This window comes from Pavona decussata, unplaced genomic scaffold (assembly GCF_977016875.1).
Source record: "Pavona decussata unplaced genomic scaffold, jaPavDecu1.1 SCAFFOLD_49, whole genome shotgun sequence".
Taxonomy (NCBI): domain Eukaryota; kingdom Metazoa; phylum Cnidaria; class Anthozoa; order Scleractinia; family Agariciidae; genus Pavona; species Pavona decussata.
Genome location: NW_028145471.1, coordinates 434,509 through 450,901, shown reverse-complemented (window position 1 = coordinate 450,901; position 16,393 = coordinate 434,509). Strand labels below are relative to the sequence as shown.

Below are 16,393 nucleotides of genomic sequence, written 5' to 3'. Positions count from 1 at the left end.
TTGAGAGTTGGGCCCTGGCCAGGTATCTCATGGCGATCAATGGCCTCTTTGATCTTTCTTCTCAATATGATTGCGGTTGAAGACATGTCCAGGGAGTGTCCCAAGTTACCTCGCCGCCGTCAACTAGGCTCTACTGGTGTTGTTGTGCTCCTTGAGCCTCTGAAAAATTTCTACACATTGAAGACCAATTTTCATATAGACAACCCGGTGGAGGGGCTTGATAGAAAGTATTGAGAGGAGGAAGGGAGACTTATAAAAAAAAGCCTGGGAGGCTTAACAGCTTTTACGGTGAAGGTGAAACTACAGCCGTTGATCATCTCTCTGAGAATGCTGCTAAACGAGACAACAAGTTTTCGTCAGCTGCAAAGCCCGGAAAAAAGGGTTGTAGTGGACAAATGTTGGCATTATGTGTGCAATATTACAACATGGGTCCTGACCTCAACAGCAAAAATTTCTCTTTAAAAACAAGTGTCACGAAACAACTAAAACTTTCTTTTAAGGGAGCTTAAAATTAGTTTCTAATTGAGACGATAGATTTTTCCAACTCGGGAAAGAAGGTCGTCATAACTTCTGTGGTACGCGGAATCTGGCTAAATGGAACTCGGCGACAGCATTGAACAAATCAGACCTCAGACCAGTATAGATTTATTCTCACTCACAACATAACCAGGAACATAACCAATTTTCAAACGCCATTTGAGCCTGTTTTGAATCCTAAAGTGAATTAAAATTTGAATCCTAAAGTAAACTAAACCAATTAAATATTCTTTTCAAGAAACTCGAGCTATTGAAAAGGTGATGCACAAAGTTTAACTGTCCACGTGCACAAAGGACCTGGTTTGAATACACCTGTTGAATACACTTGTCGGTCTACAGCTTACATACTGACGTTTTGACGGATATCTCTTACTAACAGCCAATGTTGGCAAAACCCTCCTAACATACGCTCTTCCTTAAATCTCGACGTAACCTCGTCGTGCAAAATAAGTAACACTTTAAAGTTTTGCATAAAGGCGAACGGAGGAATAGCAAATCCCTAAAACATAAGGTAATTAGGCTAAGTATCAATAAATGTAACCGATTAGATGTGCAATGATAGACTGTGAATAAATGTGGTACCTCACGGAAGCTTAAACTAGTTAGTGACGTCTCTCTTAAGGTAAATTCCTCTGCTATTGATAGGTCTGGCTCGTTTGAGTACTTGGGAGTGGTTATTAACCAAACTATGTCTTGGTCCGAGCACATTGACACTATCAGTACAAAGATCAATCAAAAGATTGGAATGATAAAGAGAATACGACATCTTCTGCCTCTACATACTAAGCTAACACTATACAATTGCTTAACCATCCCACTGTTTGACTATGGAGATACAGTGTGCAAGGGCGGATCCAGGGGAGGTGAAATGGGTGAATTTTCACCCCCCCTTTTTCTGAGCCCACTTCTTTTTTTTTTTTTTTTCTTATCCCTCAAATATTGAAATAATATTTGATTTCTCTGATTGAGGTGGAGAATGTGCATAAGCGATGACTGGTTCTACCAATCAATTTATTTATTTTGAGCCTGTTTAAATGGGGTTGACAGACCTGCACGATTCCCGCTGTGTGCTCGTTGTGTTGATAAAGGCCTTTATAGTTTTGCTTTAACAAGCATGTCTTTCAGCGATTTCCTTTTTCTATAAGAGATCAAGGGAGGTTTCTTGTATATCTCTCTTAGCAGCGGCTGGTTTTGTACTAAATACCATTTGTCCATTAGAATATTTTTCGAGCATGGCAGTGATGGTTGAAATTGTGTCACGAAGGGTAGAATTTTCTTGTGCGCTTTTTGTTTTTGTGTAAGTGCGTTCTTCCTTTCTGCGAAGTTAACTTCGGAGAGGATTTTGTCCACCAGGTTACTAGGATAACCTCTTGATACCAGGCGTGTTTTAAAGTTTTAAATGTTTCCCTCAAACACTACTTTAGAAGAGTTTGTCCTCAGAAGTCTAAGAGCTTCTCCTTCAGCGAAGCCTTTTTTGACGCCTGCTGGGTGGCAACTGTTGTAGTTTGTGTACTGAAATGTTTCAGTAGGTTTGTAATGTGTGCGCACGTCGAGAATCGGTTCTTTCTCGAATCTCTCTCCCTTATAGACTGTTATATCCAAGAATGTTGTTTGTAATTGTGAGACTTCAGCGGTAAACTTTATGGTAGGGTGGTACGAATTTGCTTGCTCAATGAAATGTTCTATTTCTTCTTTGTTTGTATCCACAAGCAAAATACATCTTCAATGAATCTTTTCCACGTTAGTGGTTTGTTAACGCTCTGCCCTTAAGATCTCCTTTTCTATAGATGCCATAAAAATGTTGGAAAACGCTACTGCCATTTTAGTGTCCATGGCAGTTCCGTGTGTTTGGAGATAGTCTTTCCCGTTAAATTGGAAGGAGTTCTCCTTCAGTATAAGGCTGAGCATTTCTCTGAGGAAATTTGTAGCTATAGGAGGGTTATTGGCATGAAAGTTCTCGTATGCGTTGCATACTATAGTGATTGTTTCAGTCCTCCTGTGGGATATTCGTGTAAAGGCTAGTGACATCCATTGAGACTAGAAAAGCGTTTCTAGGCACCCTAGTGCTTTCAATAAACGTTATGAAATGTGTCGTATCTTTAAGATATGAGTCCTGTATTTGTGCTATTGGCTGAAGTAGTTTGTCTACGAATGATGATAGGCGTTCTGTTGGGCCAACACACCCAGATATGATAGGTCTTCCGACTAATGTCGGTCTGTGAATTTTTGTGAACACTGGGATTCGAGGCGGATTTGGTGTTAGGTTAAACCATTTAACCGTCATTTCGTCCATGTTTAACTCTCTCGCATGTATCTCTAACCATTATTTCGTCTAGTGGCTGATAGTTATTTCTATCATCCAATTGTTTCTGTCCCTCATTGATTCTGTTTTCTCTGTTCATAACGAAGGCTGTTGTGCCTTTATCTGCTTTTTTGAGAATAATTTCTTTGTTGTTAACAAGCTCCTTGAGAGCTCGTCGCTGCACAGACGTCAAACACCTCAACCAGGCTTTGGTTCTATTACATTATTACAAAAATTCACCCCCCATTTCAAAATCCTGGATCCGCGCCTGGTGTGGGGTGATAAAAATAACAACACGCTTATGGGTCAGCTGCAAGTTCTTCAAAACAAGGCAGCCAAGGTCCTGCTTAATTTACCACCAAGAAGTTCATCAACCGAGGCACTAGATCGTCTGGACCTAAAGCCCCTCTTAAAGAGACGACACTTCCATCACTGTATTATGATGCAAAAATATCTGTTGGGTAAAATTGATTTTAAATTTGACGTCAGACGCAATAGTAGTTTTCATTCTTATCTAACTCGTAGAAGTAATGAAGCGTGCGTACCAATCGGGGCAAGCAAACTGCAAACTTTTATTTATAAAGCCTCTAAGGACTGGAACAGCTTAGACAATGACTTTAAAAACATCAAATCATTGTCCCTTTTTAAGGCAAAGCTTAAAAGTTTGTGAATGATGATTGTTTAGCTATTTTTAAATTCGTTTGATCTTGTGAAATCATTTTTTAGGTAATTTTATTTTTTATTTTATTTCTAATTTGCAGGGCCCCACTGAAAACCGCCAAGGCGAGTGGGCTCCCTGGATAAATATTATTATTTTTATATTATTATTATAACCGTCGAACGACTATTGGATAAATGCAAGTAAATATGAATGGCTTAATATTAACCATGGCTAAATACGATTTGTTTTTATGCAAGAAAACGGTCAAAAAGCACAATTCGTTATTCTGTAACGGGACTCAAAAGCTACACAACTTCAACAAGTATTTGAGTTTCTCCCTAACATAATGTACATTTTATTGCTCGATTCTGCTCTCGCCGGTAATTTCTCCTGTCTTCGACTCCTGCACGTGATAATAATCTTTAGTTTCGTTCACTTTGTTGAAATCAAAGTATTCCACATTCTGCAGCATCAGCTGTTCCAGTCTTCCAACCAGTTCCTGAAAACTCGGCTTTTCATCAGGATTTTGTTTCCAGCATTCCATCATCAAGGAGTAACTGACGTGTGAGAAAAAAGGAACAGAATTTGGTTACTTTCTACACTACTATTGAAAACAAACGTATACTGGATAAACTCTTTCCAAAAACTTAGACTATGAGAGTCTTTTCGTGCAACGTGCAGTGTTTTCCTGTATCTCGTGTCGCTTACCTATTCATGATCAGTTTGTATGCGTGTTGTCTCCCCAGCTTATATTTGGCTGTCTGTCTTCCTATATCTCTTTCTGTCTATCCGTATATATATCAGACTACGTTCCTGCTTCTCTGTGAACTCAAGTTTGTTTTGTGTCTTTGATATTTTTTCAGACATACAGTCGACTCTCGATAACTCGAACCCTCGCTAACTCGAACCTCGCGCTAACTCGAACCAATTTTCCTTTCCTTTCAGGTCATTTTCTATATAATTTTACCCTCGATAACTCGAACTCCCGATAATTCGATAATTCGAACCTTTTTCAATCTCCCTTGAAGGTTCGAGTTATCGGGAGTCCACTGTATATAAGTTAGATAAATGTGATGAATGTGATGCGTGTGATATATATAAGTAAGTGGTGTGTCTTTCATTGGCTCTTATAGGACCTTAAAAAGCATCCAATTTGCACTCGGAAGGCTGAGGGTGGAAAGTTTAACACAATTTTGCCATTGTAAGCCTTTGCATTCCTCAAGTCTTTAGTCCCTGGAGTGAGTGGCAATCAAGTTAAACTAAACTTTGGGTCAATTCAATAAATCTTTCGCACTTGTTGTTTACACTGAGCTGGGCCGTTGGTTTTACTTGCAAATACAAAAACGAGCTCGATATTTGGTTTAAGAAACGAAGTCAACAATACTCGTTTAAAACTAGTCTTTTAATAATGTAATTGGTATAGCGACCCAGAGAGTAAGTTACAAGTGTAAAAGTTTCACTGAGTTGTCCCTTCAATAGCCCATTTATTGGGGTTTGTGCTGAATGACCTGGCTGGCAAAGTGGAAGTGAGGCTAGATCTGACTTTGCATTGATAAAAACCTTGCTGCTTTTCATATGGAAAAAACCCACCAGATAACACACAGCTGTTTAAAAACTCTAATTCCGTTGAAATTCGCGCAGCTCTATTGCTGAAATTCACATATCTCTATTGTCTCAGGGCTAGGATCCATTGTTTCTCTTGTTTGTTCATTGCCCCGTTATTTTTTTTTGCCAATCCTGTAAGCTGTGCTAAGAGCTGCGCGCTACTCGACAATTATGTTGCTCGTTTGCTAACTAGTTTCCATTTACGTATGCAAAGTACTGACTTCTTTATCATATCCTGCCTTGCCAGGTACTTAAGAAAGCAGCTGCAAAATGAGCTATTTAAGAACATTAACTTGTATGTATGAGAATGTACGTATTAATCAGTAAATGACGCAGGCATACGCGAGAAAAGGAAATCCGAGTGCTCCTATCAGAAGTCGAACCTAAGACCTTCCGATTACTAGTTCGGATGCTCTACCACTGAGCCACAGGAGACTTGTGGGAGCTAAGGCCATTAAACTAGGTTCATGGGACAAACATCCTACATACTGCTAGGATTGGAATGTCAATGAGTGGCAGATGCGCAGTGGAAATAAATGTGATGGAATATTTTAAGCCTGGTGAATAAATGACCATTTATTTCCATTATCTCTAAAAGAAAATATCATAAAATAGATAAAAAACGCCCACATCAACTTACAATTCCTCCGTGCACAAGTCTGGTTTTTCCATTCGGTAATCCGTCTTGAGGAGCCTCATGAGCTCCGTGTACCCTAAAAGCGGATATGGCGAACCACCTGCAAAGAATGCAAAAATTTTGTACGTAACGACTCGTTAAAAGAGTAAAAAATATACCATGATAATAAGGTTGTACATGGTGCAAACCAAACACAGTTAACAAGTGACGTTATGATCAGATCAATCCTTACAGCTCTTCGTCAATAATATATCAAAGTTTTGCAACAAAGTTTTATTATATTACCAAGAGTTCCAATTTCCCACATGACGATTCCGTATGACCAGCTGAAAAAAAAGAAAAGAAAGATCGAGTGAATGTTGGAAAGGCTGTCTTAACTTTTAACGGACAATAATTTCAGTTGTAATTTGATGGACACAAAACCTAAACCACAGTAATCAACCCCGCCAATCACAACAGGCGTAAACAGCACATTAAACCAATAAGAACTCGAAGCAAATACACATTGCCAGTGGCGAGTGCGGGAAAACATGTGCAAGCGAGTTACGATTTGGTCTTGGCTTAGTGATTGGTCATGAAAGTGGTGTGAGTTTTTCTAACCAATCACAGAGCGTGGTCACGCTAAAGTAAACATGCATTACTCTCGACACTCAATTTAAAATCGTTTATCATTTACAGTGCCGGTACTTGCATAAAAAATTCCTTTTCCAGAAAATTTCCACGCTTCCCAACAGATTGTTTTTGTTAAACTCTGATTCCCCTATTTTAATTCCAATTTAGCGACAACGAAGCCAGTCTTTTTCACTGCAGGCGGCATGCATGTGAAGTGCGATCCAGGGAATGCTTTTCCTAATTTTAGAAAAATAATCGCCAGTTTCCAATAAAACGGCCATTCTAGTGCACGAAAACTATTCATGAAAGTTTTTGATTACGGATGGCCAATTTGGAAATGGAGCGTTGTGTCGTTGATGAAAATTACATAAGAACTTTTATTTTTACTGGATCATTGGATGATTCAATTCCATAGTTTTTACTGAACACGAGTCCCATTGGTGTTCTCGAAGTATTTCAAGTATGCAGCAGCGTAAACTAGGAATTTAGGACTTTTAGCAACTATTTCCAAACCCTACAAATAAACTTCATTGTTTTCCGTTTCATATTGATTTGATGATTCAGTACATACACATCACTCTTGGAAGTGAATATCTGATCATAAAGTGATTCGGGCGCCATCCACTTGATTGGCAGCTTCTTGTGCTTTTGTACTTCGTACACCTCATGATACATTTTCCGCATCAAACCAAAGTCTGCGATCTTGAGTCTTTTCCCATGTCCCACGAGAATGTTTCTCGCTGCCAGATCTCTGTGAACAAGGCCCCTTTCGGAAAGGTAACTCTGTCAATGGTCAAAGCAGAATGGTATCAACAAAAGCGCAATAGACCACGAAAAATTGCTTTTACCTCGGTCTTTGAGCACTGTGAAGTATCTCAAAGGTTGTTTTTTATTTATTAAAATGCGCTGTTGAATCTAATCAAGGATAACCCTATAGTGTTTCCCACGTTGGCTTGATGTGTAGATAGATGTCTTTGATGAGTTTTTATGAACATCAACCATATAGAACTTTTGAAGCACGTCAAAGAATTTTTAAAGACGACGCTAAAATGCTACCGTTAAAGAATATGCACGATGATGAATGGTGCCAATTTCGCGCACTTTTGTGACGCCTTTGATACTAATCAAAGGTGATCAAATCCAAATTTTCGCGCAGAGAATAATCTATAGCTAGGGCGAGATTCCCTATCAAAAAATGTAGCTGGCTAGAGTTTAAATAGTAATAAGAATATGTCAGTCAGTGTCAGCAGAATAGCAAAAGAATTGTTTTGGCTTACCATGCCTCTTGCTATCTGCCAGGCAAATGTCAGCAGATCAGCTGGTTTGAATGACTCACAATCAGCATCGCATTCATCGTCAGTCTTCTTGGTTGGCACATCCTCTTCCTGGTTTGATGGCGAAAATAGGACCATTGGTATTTTACATTCATCGTTGTTATCAAAATCAGCCTCGTCATCTTCTGTAACATCAAGAGCACTTGAAGGCCCGGCAGGTTCAAACAACATCTCTGCTTCTGTGTTGTTTGTTTCGCCGCCCTGTGACACAAAATTATGAATTAGTTTTTCAACCGTTAGCGAATGTTAACAAAACGCTGGCGTTAACAAAGCGATGGCCTGGCGAAGGGTTAATTCGCAAGATATATACAGGTCTCCTATACACGAGTCTGATCTAAAACGGACTATACATATTCTAGCCGTTTCCCTATAAGAGAGTTTTTGACGCAAAGTATGAAAGGCACATTACCAACCCCAAACTGACTACGTTGACCGGCTTAAAAGGTCTCTTTTGCATACCTGCTCAGAAGTTGAACTCCGTTCTCTTGTTCCAGCATACAGCTCCTTTCCTTGGGGACCGACAACAGCGACTCCCAGAGTAGAACCACTTATCTATACAAATACAATCGTAGAATAGGTCAATTACTGGACGCCAGTCTCAGTAGAATTGGTTGATTAAATTGATGAATGTTAATGACTCAATGACTCATCCGAACCTAGTAAAAATTCCTTTTAAGGAGTTAACTCTTCAAAAACAATTAAGCTAAGTCGTGAAAGCTTAACAAACCGCCCACGGTTTTGATTTAGTCTGTGTTTATGTTATACGTAACCGTTTCCTTTGAGTTTCGACTGCAAATTATCAGCCATACCTGACTTCTCTTTCCTCGAATCCAGTGAAGCAAGTCTCCATGAGCAACGTACTCGATAATCAGAAGAAGCGGTTTAGTTGTGGTCCAACATCCAAGAAAACTCAACACATTCTGATGTTTTCCCACTTCTTTCATGAGCTCTATCTCAGCCATAAATTCCCTCTTCTCATCTTCGCTGGCATTATCTTGACAAACAAAAAGAAAGTTTCAAGTCTTATTGCATTGGTCGACGAGGCTGTGATAAACTCAGTTAACTCAGTTGTCTATCACTGACTCTGAGACAATAGCCCAGCGAAGTTGACAATTCCTAGCAGAAAACGACAGCTAGAAGTCAAAGTCTGAGATTTAAGTTGATGTTTAACAAAACAATATTTATAAGTAAGGAATATTTGCAACCGTTACAAAATATTCAAACCGAAAGTTATCTCAAGAGCAGCTTCAAAAAGATGCTTTTCATTAATTATTTCAACACACCATGCAATTCCTTGACAGCAACAATATTTTCCTTCCTCTTCGTTTTCAACGCCCTGTCTTGCTCAGTCTCAAAGAACTCCATACCATCCTTCAGTTTCGCTTTGTGAACCTTTCCAAATGCTCCCTCTCCCAATTCTTCGATAAACTCTGTTCTGATCGGAGAAATTTCGCAGTGATCCAATACTTGAAAGTCCTTGGCGGTCCTTTAAGTTGAAAGAATGAATTTTTTAAAATTCTACTTGAAAGGGATACTAAAGAATCTTTAAAGAAAAAGCTAAAAGGAACTTTTTGTTATTCTCTCATTTTCAAGTTTGTCAATTAATCATCTCGGAAGGTTTAGTTCCTCAATTGTACCATTAGGTTCTCACGAATTTGGCACAAACAAAAACCATGTTGACCCGACCGGCTGTTGGCTTAAGGCCTCAAATGCTAATTGATACGGACATTATCAAAATCCTACCTCTTTGTGCGACGTTGTTTCTTCTTCCTGTAGTACCTGGCACCAATAACAAAAAAGAAGACGACCAGGGCTGAGCCAAAAATGATAAGGAGTACTTGTAGGATGCTCGTCAGAGAACTCCCTGTAAAGTTACAAAAGATTATTACTATAGGACTTTGACATTGGGAGTGCACAATCCGCCGCCCCCGGTCTCAGAGGACAAAAAAAGGCCGGTCTAGATAGGGTTAAGTAACCCTCCTAATGGAATAGCATACACACAGTGGAGTGAGGGAACGGGAGTAGGTAAGCTTTTATTAGTTTAAGCCTTTCACATCGATCAAACGCAATAGTTGGTACCAATCCCATTGTCCCGTGCCTTTAAACATGTATCGGTGTGTAAAGTTTTACCAGCGCAAAGTTTTTGTGAAAACAATGTCAAATGCAAACGTCACAACGACGTGAGGAGCAGGACTAAAAGTGTTTCATCCCACTTCCAAGCACCCTTGAGGTGTTTGGAAATTGGATGAACCACTCTATTGAGTCTTGGATACAGCTTCTCGAACTATTAATAATTCTTGGAGAGTGCTTCATCCCTTTCCAAACACCTCCAAGTCGATTTAAAGAGACTCGCCCGCGTCTTTTTTGTTTTGTTTGTTTTTTAACCCACTTCTTGATGCCTGTGTTTGGAAATCGGATGAAACACATTTCTTTATGTTTCATGTATTGGTTTCTAAATTGTAATCCCTCTTAGTCACATGACCGTAGTTATAATATTTTTAAAAACGGCTAGGCCATTCGGTCATCTGGAAATACGCCAATACCTTTCTGTGTAGCATCGCTTCCTGTTGTTGCTCCCCCGTTGAAGAAAAAGGACTGGTCCCTAATTCGTTGGACGCCGTGACTTTAAACTGATAGGCCGTGTTGCAGTTCAACTTGAGAGTTTGCTGATGGACCTTTGGGTTTTTAACCTTTACTTCAGTCCACACCCTGTCAGTACCACGTGTACTACGGTAGTAGATCGTGTAGAAAATTATTGGGCAGCCTCTCGATATTGGTTTAGTCCACTCTAGGATAACACAACACCCTTGCTGTCTAACATCTTTAATGTCTGACCGGTCTGGGATTTCTGTCCAACAAAAAATAAATAAGTTAACAAGCTAAAATAAGTAAATAAGAGGTTACTTTCTAAAAGAAACTGCGATGCTGCGTCGGTGGGGGAGTGTGAAATACTATTTGGTTTCATCAGTTGAGTTAAATTGGCCACTGTGCGTTAGCCCAACGTCAGAGCGAATCAAAGGGATAACGCTCGAAACATACGCTCTCAAATCTCGTAAATAAATAGTAAATAAATAATCTTGTAAACAAAAGCCAGTTACGAATTTAAAGTAGGACCTATTGTGGACACGCCTCGCTATTCCCGAGAGACACTGTCACTGTCGAAGGACGTTTAGGTCTACACGAAGAAGAATTACTGAAAATCTTTTCTCCAATTTGGCCCAGTCTTGTGCGTTATAACTGGAGTTGGTTTAACTACGGAATGACTGAAGTCTTTTTCATCCTGTTGAAAGTTACTTAAGTTGTGCGAAAGGTACTCGCCTAGGCACTTCTCTTGTGCTCTCAAAACTTTCCGCTTGCTTATTGTAACTCAACAATGCACTACACGCGTTCTTACTTTCTTTAATATATTAAATTTACTGTCTACTGACTGTTTAATACCTGCTTGAGTTGTTGAAGCTTCCAAAATCTCTGATGGCCAACCATATCCGAGTTTGTTCTTCGCCATCACTTGCACATCGTACTTTGTATTTGGCTTTAGGTGTTTAAACAGACAGGAAGTTGACAGTGAATTATCAAATGCAGTGCAGTTGTACCATGGCTCTTTAGAACGTGCTCTTCTTATCTGTGCAAGATACCCGGTTACTAGTCCACCACGTGCCTCACGTGCGGGTCGACTCCAAGTTACACTGATAGAGCTGCAGCCTCGAGTGAAATTTGATTGCAAGATAGGTGGATATGGAACATCTGTCAAGCGCAAAGTGAATAAAATATTTCACAACCATAAGAGAATCATGGAAATGAATAACACTGAACGTAAAAAAAGAAAATAAAAAGAAACAGAGGGTTTAAAGTTGTTTTCAACTTTCAAAGGGGATGACTAACCTAACTGAATTACAAGTGTTTCAGAGGAAAGTGGCTAATCGTCATATCTTGGAAATCCTAACTTTCACAAATCGTCCTTTGAATTGGACCCCTTTTATATTAAATGGTTTTCATGATTTTGCATTCACAACCATATTTAGCAAGTCATGTTACCAGAGCATAGTAAAGCAGAGGATGACTAATAGTATCTGGGAAAACCCCCAAGAAATACCTCTTGATCTGTAATAAGTTATTCCTTCCTTAAGTCTGCATCCTTGGTTCATCTTCGCAAAGCAACTTGTTAAATTACGTAATCTGATCGCTGTGTCTGGTTAATGTTACCCAAAATTTAGAGGAAATTGAGATGGTTATGATAAAACGCAAGGCTGTAGCTCATCGTCATTTGTCTTGTGGTTTTTTTTGTCTGTCAAACTGACAAAGGGAAAATTTTAAAATAGGTTATCAAAATAAGTTTCCTACCAAATCAAGCACATCGGTAACATCGCGAATGACAACAACCGACATCATTGGGGCACCGATCGAAATTTGCGCATGTACACTGGCCTTTAAGCTATAAAGACTAATAATTAAGAATTGCACTGTGGTTGCTTGCTTCTGTGTCAAAAATGGTGAGTTTATTGTTGTGTGCGTTCAACCCAAAGCTTCACTTACATTGTGCCGTTCTTATATACCAAGGTTTACTTTCTTTACTGCGTCCCAGATCATTCCATGCAAACACAGTCACTCTGTAATTTTTACTATGTTGAAGATGCAGTTGGTGACTGATTGTGTTGGCGTCAGTGATGTTTATCTCTGTCCAATCTTCAGTTGTTGGTTTAATTATTCTGTAACGTAGTAAATACATGGTGGCCTTGCAATTTCTTTTCGGAGGGCGTGTCCACCAAACAGTGACAGTTCGTCCGGAAAGTTCTGTGTTGTTTTTTAGGATCCAAGGAGTGTCAGGTGGCCCTAACAAAATAAGTTAAACTGTTGAGAACCAATGCACAGTAAGATCTTCTGATGTTAAAATATAGGGGGTGGAGGGGAGAAGGGGAAGAGTGTGAAATTTAAAAAAGGAGGTTGTAATGGAGTAAAGGACTGGCGGAGGAGAGGAGGAGAGGACGGGGAGTAGGGGGGGGGGAGGAAGGAGCAAAGAAGAATTGGGGGAAGAAAGGAAGGGAGGGAGGAATACAGAGGGTTTGAGGAAGGAACGTGCGTACGGGTGAACCTCCAGAGGGAGGGAGACGTGGATGGAGAGATTGTGTTCCGGAGTGGATGGATAGGTCGAGGAATGGTTTGATGGAGAGAATAACGGAGAGAGGTAGAAGAAGGTTGCGAAGTAGATTCAAAGGAGGAAGGTAAGGATGGAAAAAAGACGAGCAGATGGACCAGTTAGTTTACTGCTTGTTGATTAATATTTGGGCTATTCTCATCACTCCATTGGGGGAAGTTGGTGATGTTTTGCTGACACTTATTCATCACATTAGAGGCGGATAAATATCTACTACTATTTATCCACTGAAACTGAAGAGAATACAATGTAAATGTAACTGCATGTTAAAATAATACCAGTCCAGAAAATTGCCAACGCAAACCAATTACTATATTTCTCACAAAACTGGCAAAGAAACTCAAGCAGAAAACGTATGACAACGCTAGGAAGTGAATAGTAAATAACTATCATCTGGAGTTTGCTCAGTCAATCAGAGCAAGCAAAACACTATCCACTAGTTTGGTATAGCCTTTATAAGATAACCAGTCTGTACGTCAAAACGGATCAAACTACCATTTTTTTTAACATTTTTTTTTTATTTTCACTTAAAGTACAAATACTAGAGTAATACAAACAAATACAAAGTTTAATTACACTAACGCTTACGCTACTCTCTAACACTAATTACAAAATAACATTACATTACATTCACAGTCAGCTAGATTTAATTTATGGTATGGTTATATAACTATTAATACCCAATACTCATCTATTGAGATGTTATAAAGATAGCATGTTTTCCCATTTTTTATTCTTTTTTGCAATTAATAATTCAAGTTTCCGAGTTTCAGATGTCTTAGCCTTCAGTAAGGATACAGACGGCTTGATATTTTTACAACGACATGAGTAAATGGTATGTTTTCCAAGAACGATTATGTGATTTAACAAACAATTCCCAAGGTTATTATCGGAAATACCAAAGAGGATTGCTACATCATCAAGCTTATCAATTCTCATATTGTAAGTATTTAACCAAGAAATAACCGAAAGCCAAAAGTTTCTAGTGCAGGTACAGCTGATTAAAAGATGCTCAATAGGTTCTTCGTGATCTCCACAAAAGGTGCACACCGGAGAAGGAACCAAATTCATTTTATATAGGATTTTATTGGTGTAGAGAATACGATTTAGGATTTTGTAATAAAAGACTCTCGTTCTGGTGTCAAGAGTGACTCGACCCGGCAATAGATAAATATTTTTCCAGTCTATAGTACCTGAAATATTATATACGGAATTAAACTTAGATTGGGCAGTCGGAGAAATCTGGATTCGTTTGACCAGGGTGGAATAGATTGATTTTGTTATTATTCTCTCCATCTTTAAGGGGCAGTTTCCAGCTAGGCGGAATGGCGGAAAAAATGCCTTGCAGGAGCAAGTAATCTGACAAGGAGAGATTTTTCTCTCTAAAAGCATCCCACCTTTTTAATTTTGAGTCGTTTGAGAGAATATCGCCAAGTTTCACAAAACCTGCTTCTTTTATTCTCTTGTTGTATATTGATTTCTTGTTAATCAAGAGGTTCTCGTTGTTCCAGATAATCACATTTAAAACGTCCTGTTTTGTAGTTATTATATCGTGATTGCCATTAAAGTCAGACCAAACTTCAAGACATTCTTTATAAAAAAAAAAGGTAGTTTACAGGGTAGGTGCGATGGATTGAAATTGCACTGAACCAGAAAACTGGTTCCTACATTCTTAAGATAGTGAGACAAGAAAACTTTCCACGGGCTACTATTGTCATCTAAATACCTTGCAAGACACACAATTCTTTGAGTTTTAATTAAAAATTCAGGGTGGGGCATTTTGAGGCCACCTCTTCGTATTCACTAATTAAGGCCAGTCTTTTGATTTTGTCTTTGCCTCTCCACACAAAATTGAATATCACAGATTTTATGCTTTTAATTATATCCTTATCAAAAGAGATAAGGGAGGCTCGATACATAAACTTAGGCATAGCAAATGTTTTGACTAATTGAATTTTACCAATTAATGTTAGTTTTCTCCATTGCCAGCAACTTAAAGACTTTCTTATTGACTTTAAAGTAAGGTCGAAGTTAAGCTCTCTACTTTTACGCTGATCATAAGTGAAAAATATACCTGGTATTTTAATTGGCGCATTCACCCTATTAATATCGAGAGCTTCGTGATTTAGATAGGAACTTCCTAACCAGTAGGCTTCTTTTTTTAGTCCTTATTTAGTTTAACCCTGAACATTCACCATATGTGTTCAATTAGGAACTAAGAGAGTCATAAGATTCCTTATCGCGTAAAAAGTTTGTGAAGTCATCGGCGAAAGCGATACATTTGATTTCTTTGTTTTCTACTCCCATACCTTTTATATCTCGAGTCGGTTTGATAACGGTAAGAAGGGTTTCCAAGGCTAAAATAAATAAATAGGGCGAAAGAGGGTCTCCCTGTCTAACCCCACTTCCGACTGAAAAAAGAGGAGTTGCTAAACCATTATTCATAATGCTGCTAGATATATTAGTATAGAAAAGACGTATCCACTTAATAAAGGATTCTCCAAAATTGAACTTTTCCAAGGTCTTGAAAAGGAAGTTCCAGCTTAAGGATTCAAACGCTTTCTCAAAGTGAATGGTCACCATGAGACCGGCGAGATTGTATAACTTTGTATAGTCCATGATATCACCTATAGTTCGTACTGCATCAAAGATGTTCCTTCCTTTCACATATTCGCACTGTTCAGCACTAATTAAATCGGAAATAACTTGCTCGAGTCTTAATGTTATAGCTTTGGACGCGATCTTAACATCCACGTTTAACAGAGAAATGGGTCTCCAATTCGCAACATATCTTTTATCCTTGTTTTTCTTCTCAATAAGTTTTATTATTCCTTGTTTTTGGGAGTTTGTCAATTCTCCTTTTCCATAAGAACTGTTTAAGGAGTCAACTAACAAATGTCCTAAGGTGGGCCAAAGTACTTGATAAAATTCTGCTGTCAGGCCATCGTTACCTGGGGATTTTCCGTTTTTAAACAAGAGCTTTAAAACACTCCGCCTTTGTAAGAACCTCTTCACAAATTTGTTTGGCATCTTCGTTTAAAGTTGGCAAACGACAGTGGTCAAGAAACGCATCGCTTACTTTGTTATGATTGGGTGGATCGCGGTTATAGTACAATTCAGTATAGAAGTCATACAATTCTGATAAAATTGATTTAGGATTAGTTATTGCTTTACCGCTTTTATCAAAAAGTTTGCGGACGCAAGAATTGCTCATCTTTCTACTTTCTAAATTTAAGAAATATTTGTTATTTTTCTCACCATGTTGACTTCATACCAATTGGCTCTAGAACGAATAACATTACCTTGAATAATATAATCGTACAGTGAGTTGTACTCAGATTTGATCGTTTCCAGCTGTACAACGTTATTTTCTGTCGGATTAGAGTCAAAAATCTCTTGGCATTCTTTCAATTTATTCTCCATTTCCTAAAGACGACTTCTCCTTTCTTTTGCCTTTGTTTTGCTATATTTCATTGTTACTTGTCTTATTTTGTATTTAATTAAATTCCGCAGAAGGCTTTGTCTAACACATCATTAAATTCTACTAGCCACG

General features: G+C 38.7%; 1 protein-coding gene across 1 annotated transcript in view; it reads right to left on the bottom strand.

Annotated features, from left to right (window-relative positions):
* Positions 1-3,116: 3,116 nt before the first annotated feature.
* Positions 3,117-16,393, bottom strand: part of LOC146481472 (ephrin type-B receptor 3-like) — a 43,787-nt gene continuing 30,510 nt past the window's right edge. The window contains exons 7-18 of the mRNA XM_085108184.1: positions 12,222-12,518; positions 11,127-11,432; positions 10,195-10,536; positions 9,432-9,621; positions 8,972-9,174; positions 8,498-8,682; positions 8,148-8,240; positions 7,632-7,889; positions 6,926-7,137; positions 6,028-6,068; positions 5,746-5,842; positions 3,117-4,057 (exon numbers count right to left, since the gene is read on the bottom strand). Coding sequence (XP_084964310.1) covers positions 3,856-4,057; positions 5,746-5,842; positions 6,028-6,068; positions 6,926-7,137; positions 7,632-7,889; positions 8,148-8,240; positions 8,498-8,682; positions 8,972-9,174; positions 9,432-9,621; positions 10,195-10,536; positions 11,127-11,432; positions 12,222-12,518 — 2,426 coding nt within the window. The 3' untranslated portion in view covers positions 3,117-3,855. The remainder of the gene's footprint in view (positions 4,058-5,745; positions 5,843-6,027; positions 6,069-6,925; positions 7,138-7,631; positions 7,890-8,147; positions 8,241-8,497; positions 8,683-8,971; positions 9,175-9,431; positions 9,622-10,194; positions 10,537-11,126; positions 11,433-12,221; positions 12,519-16,393) is intronic.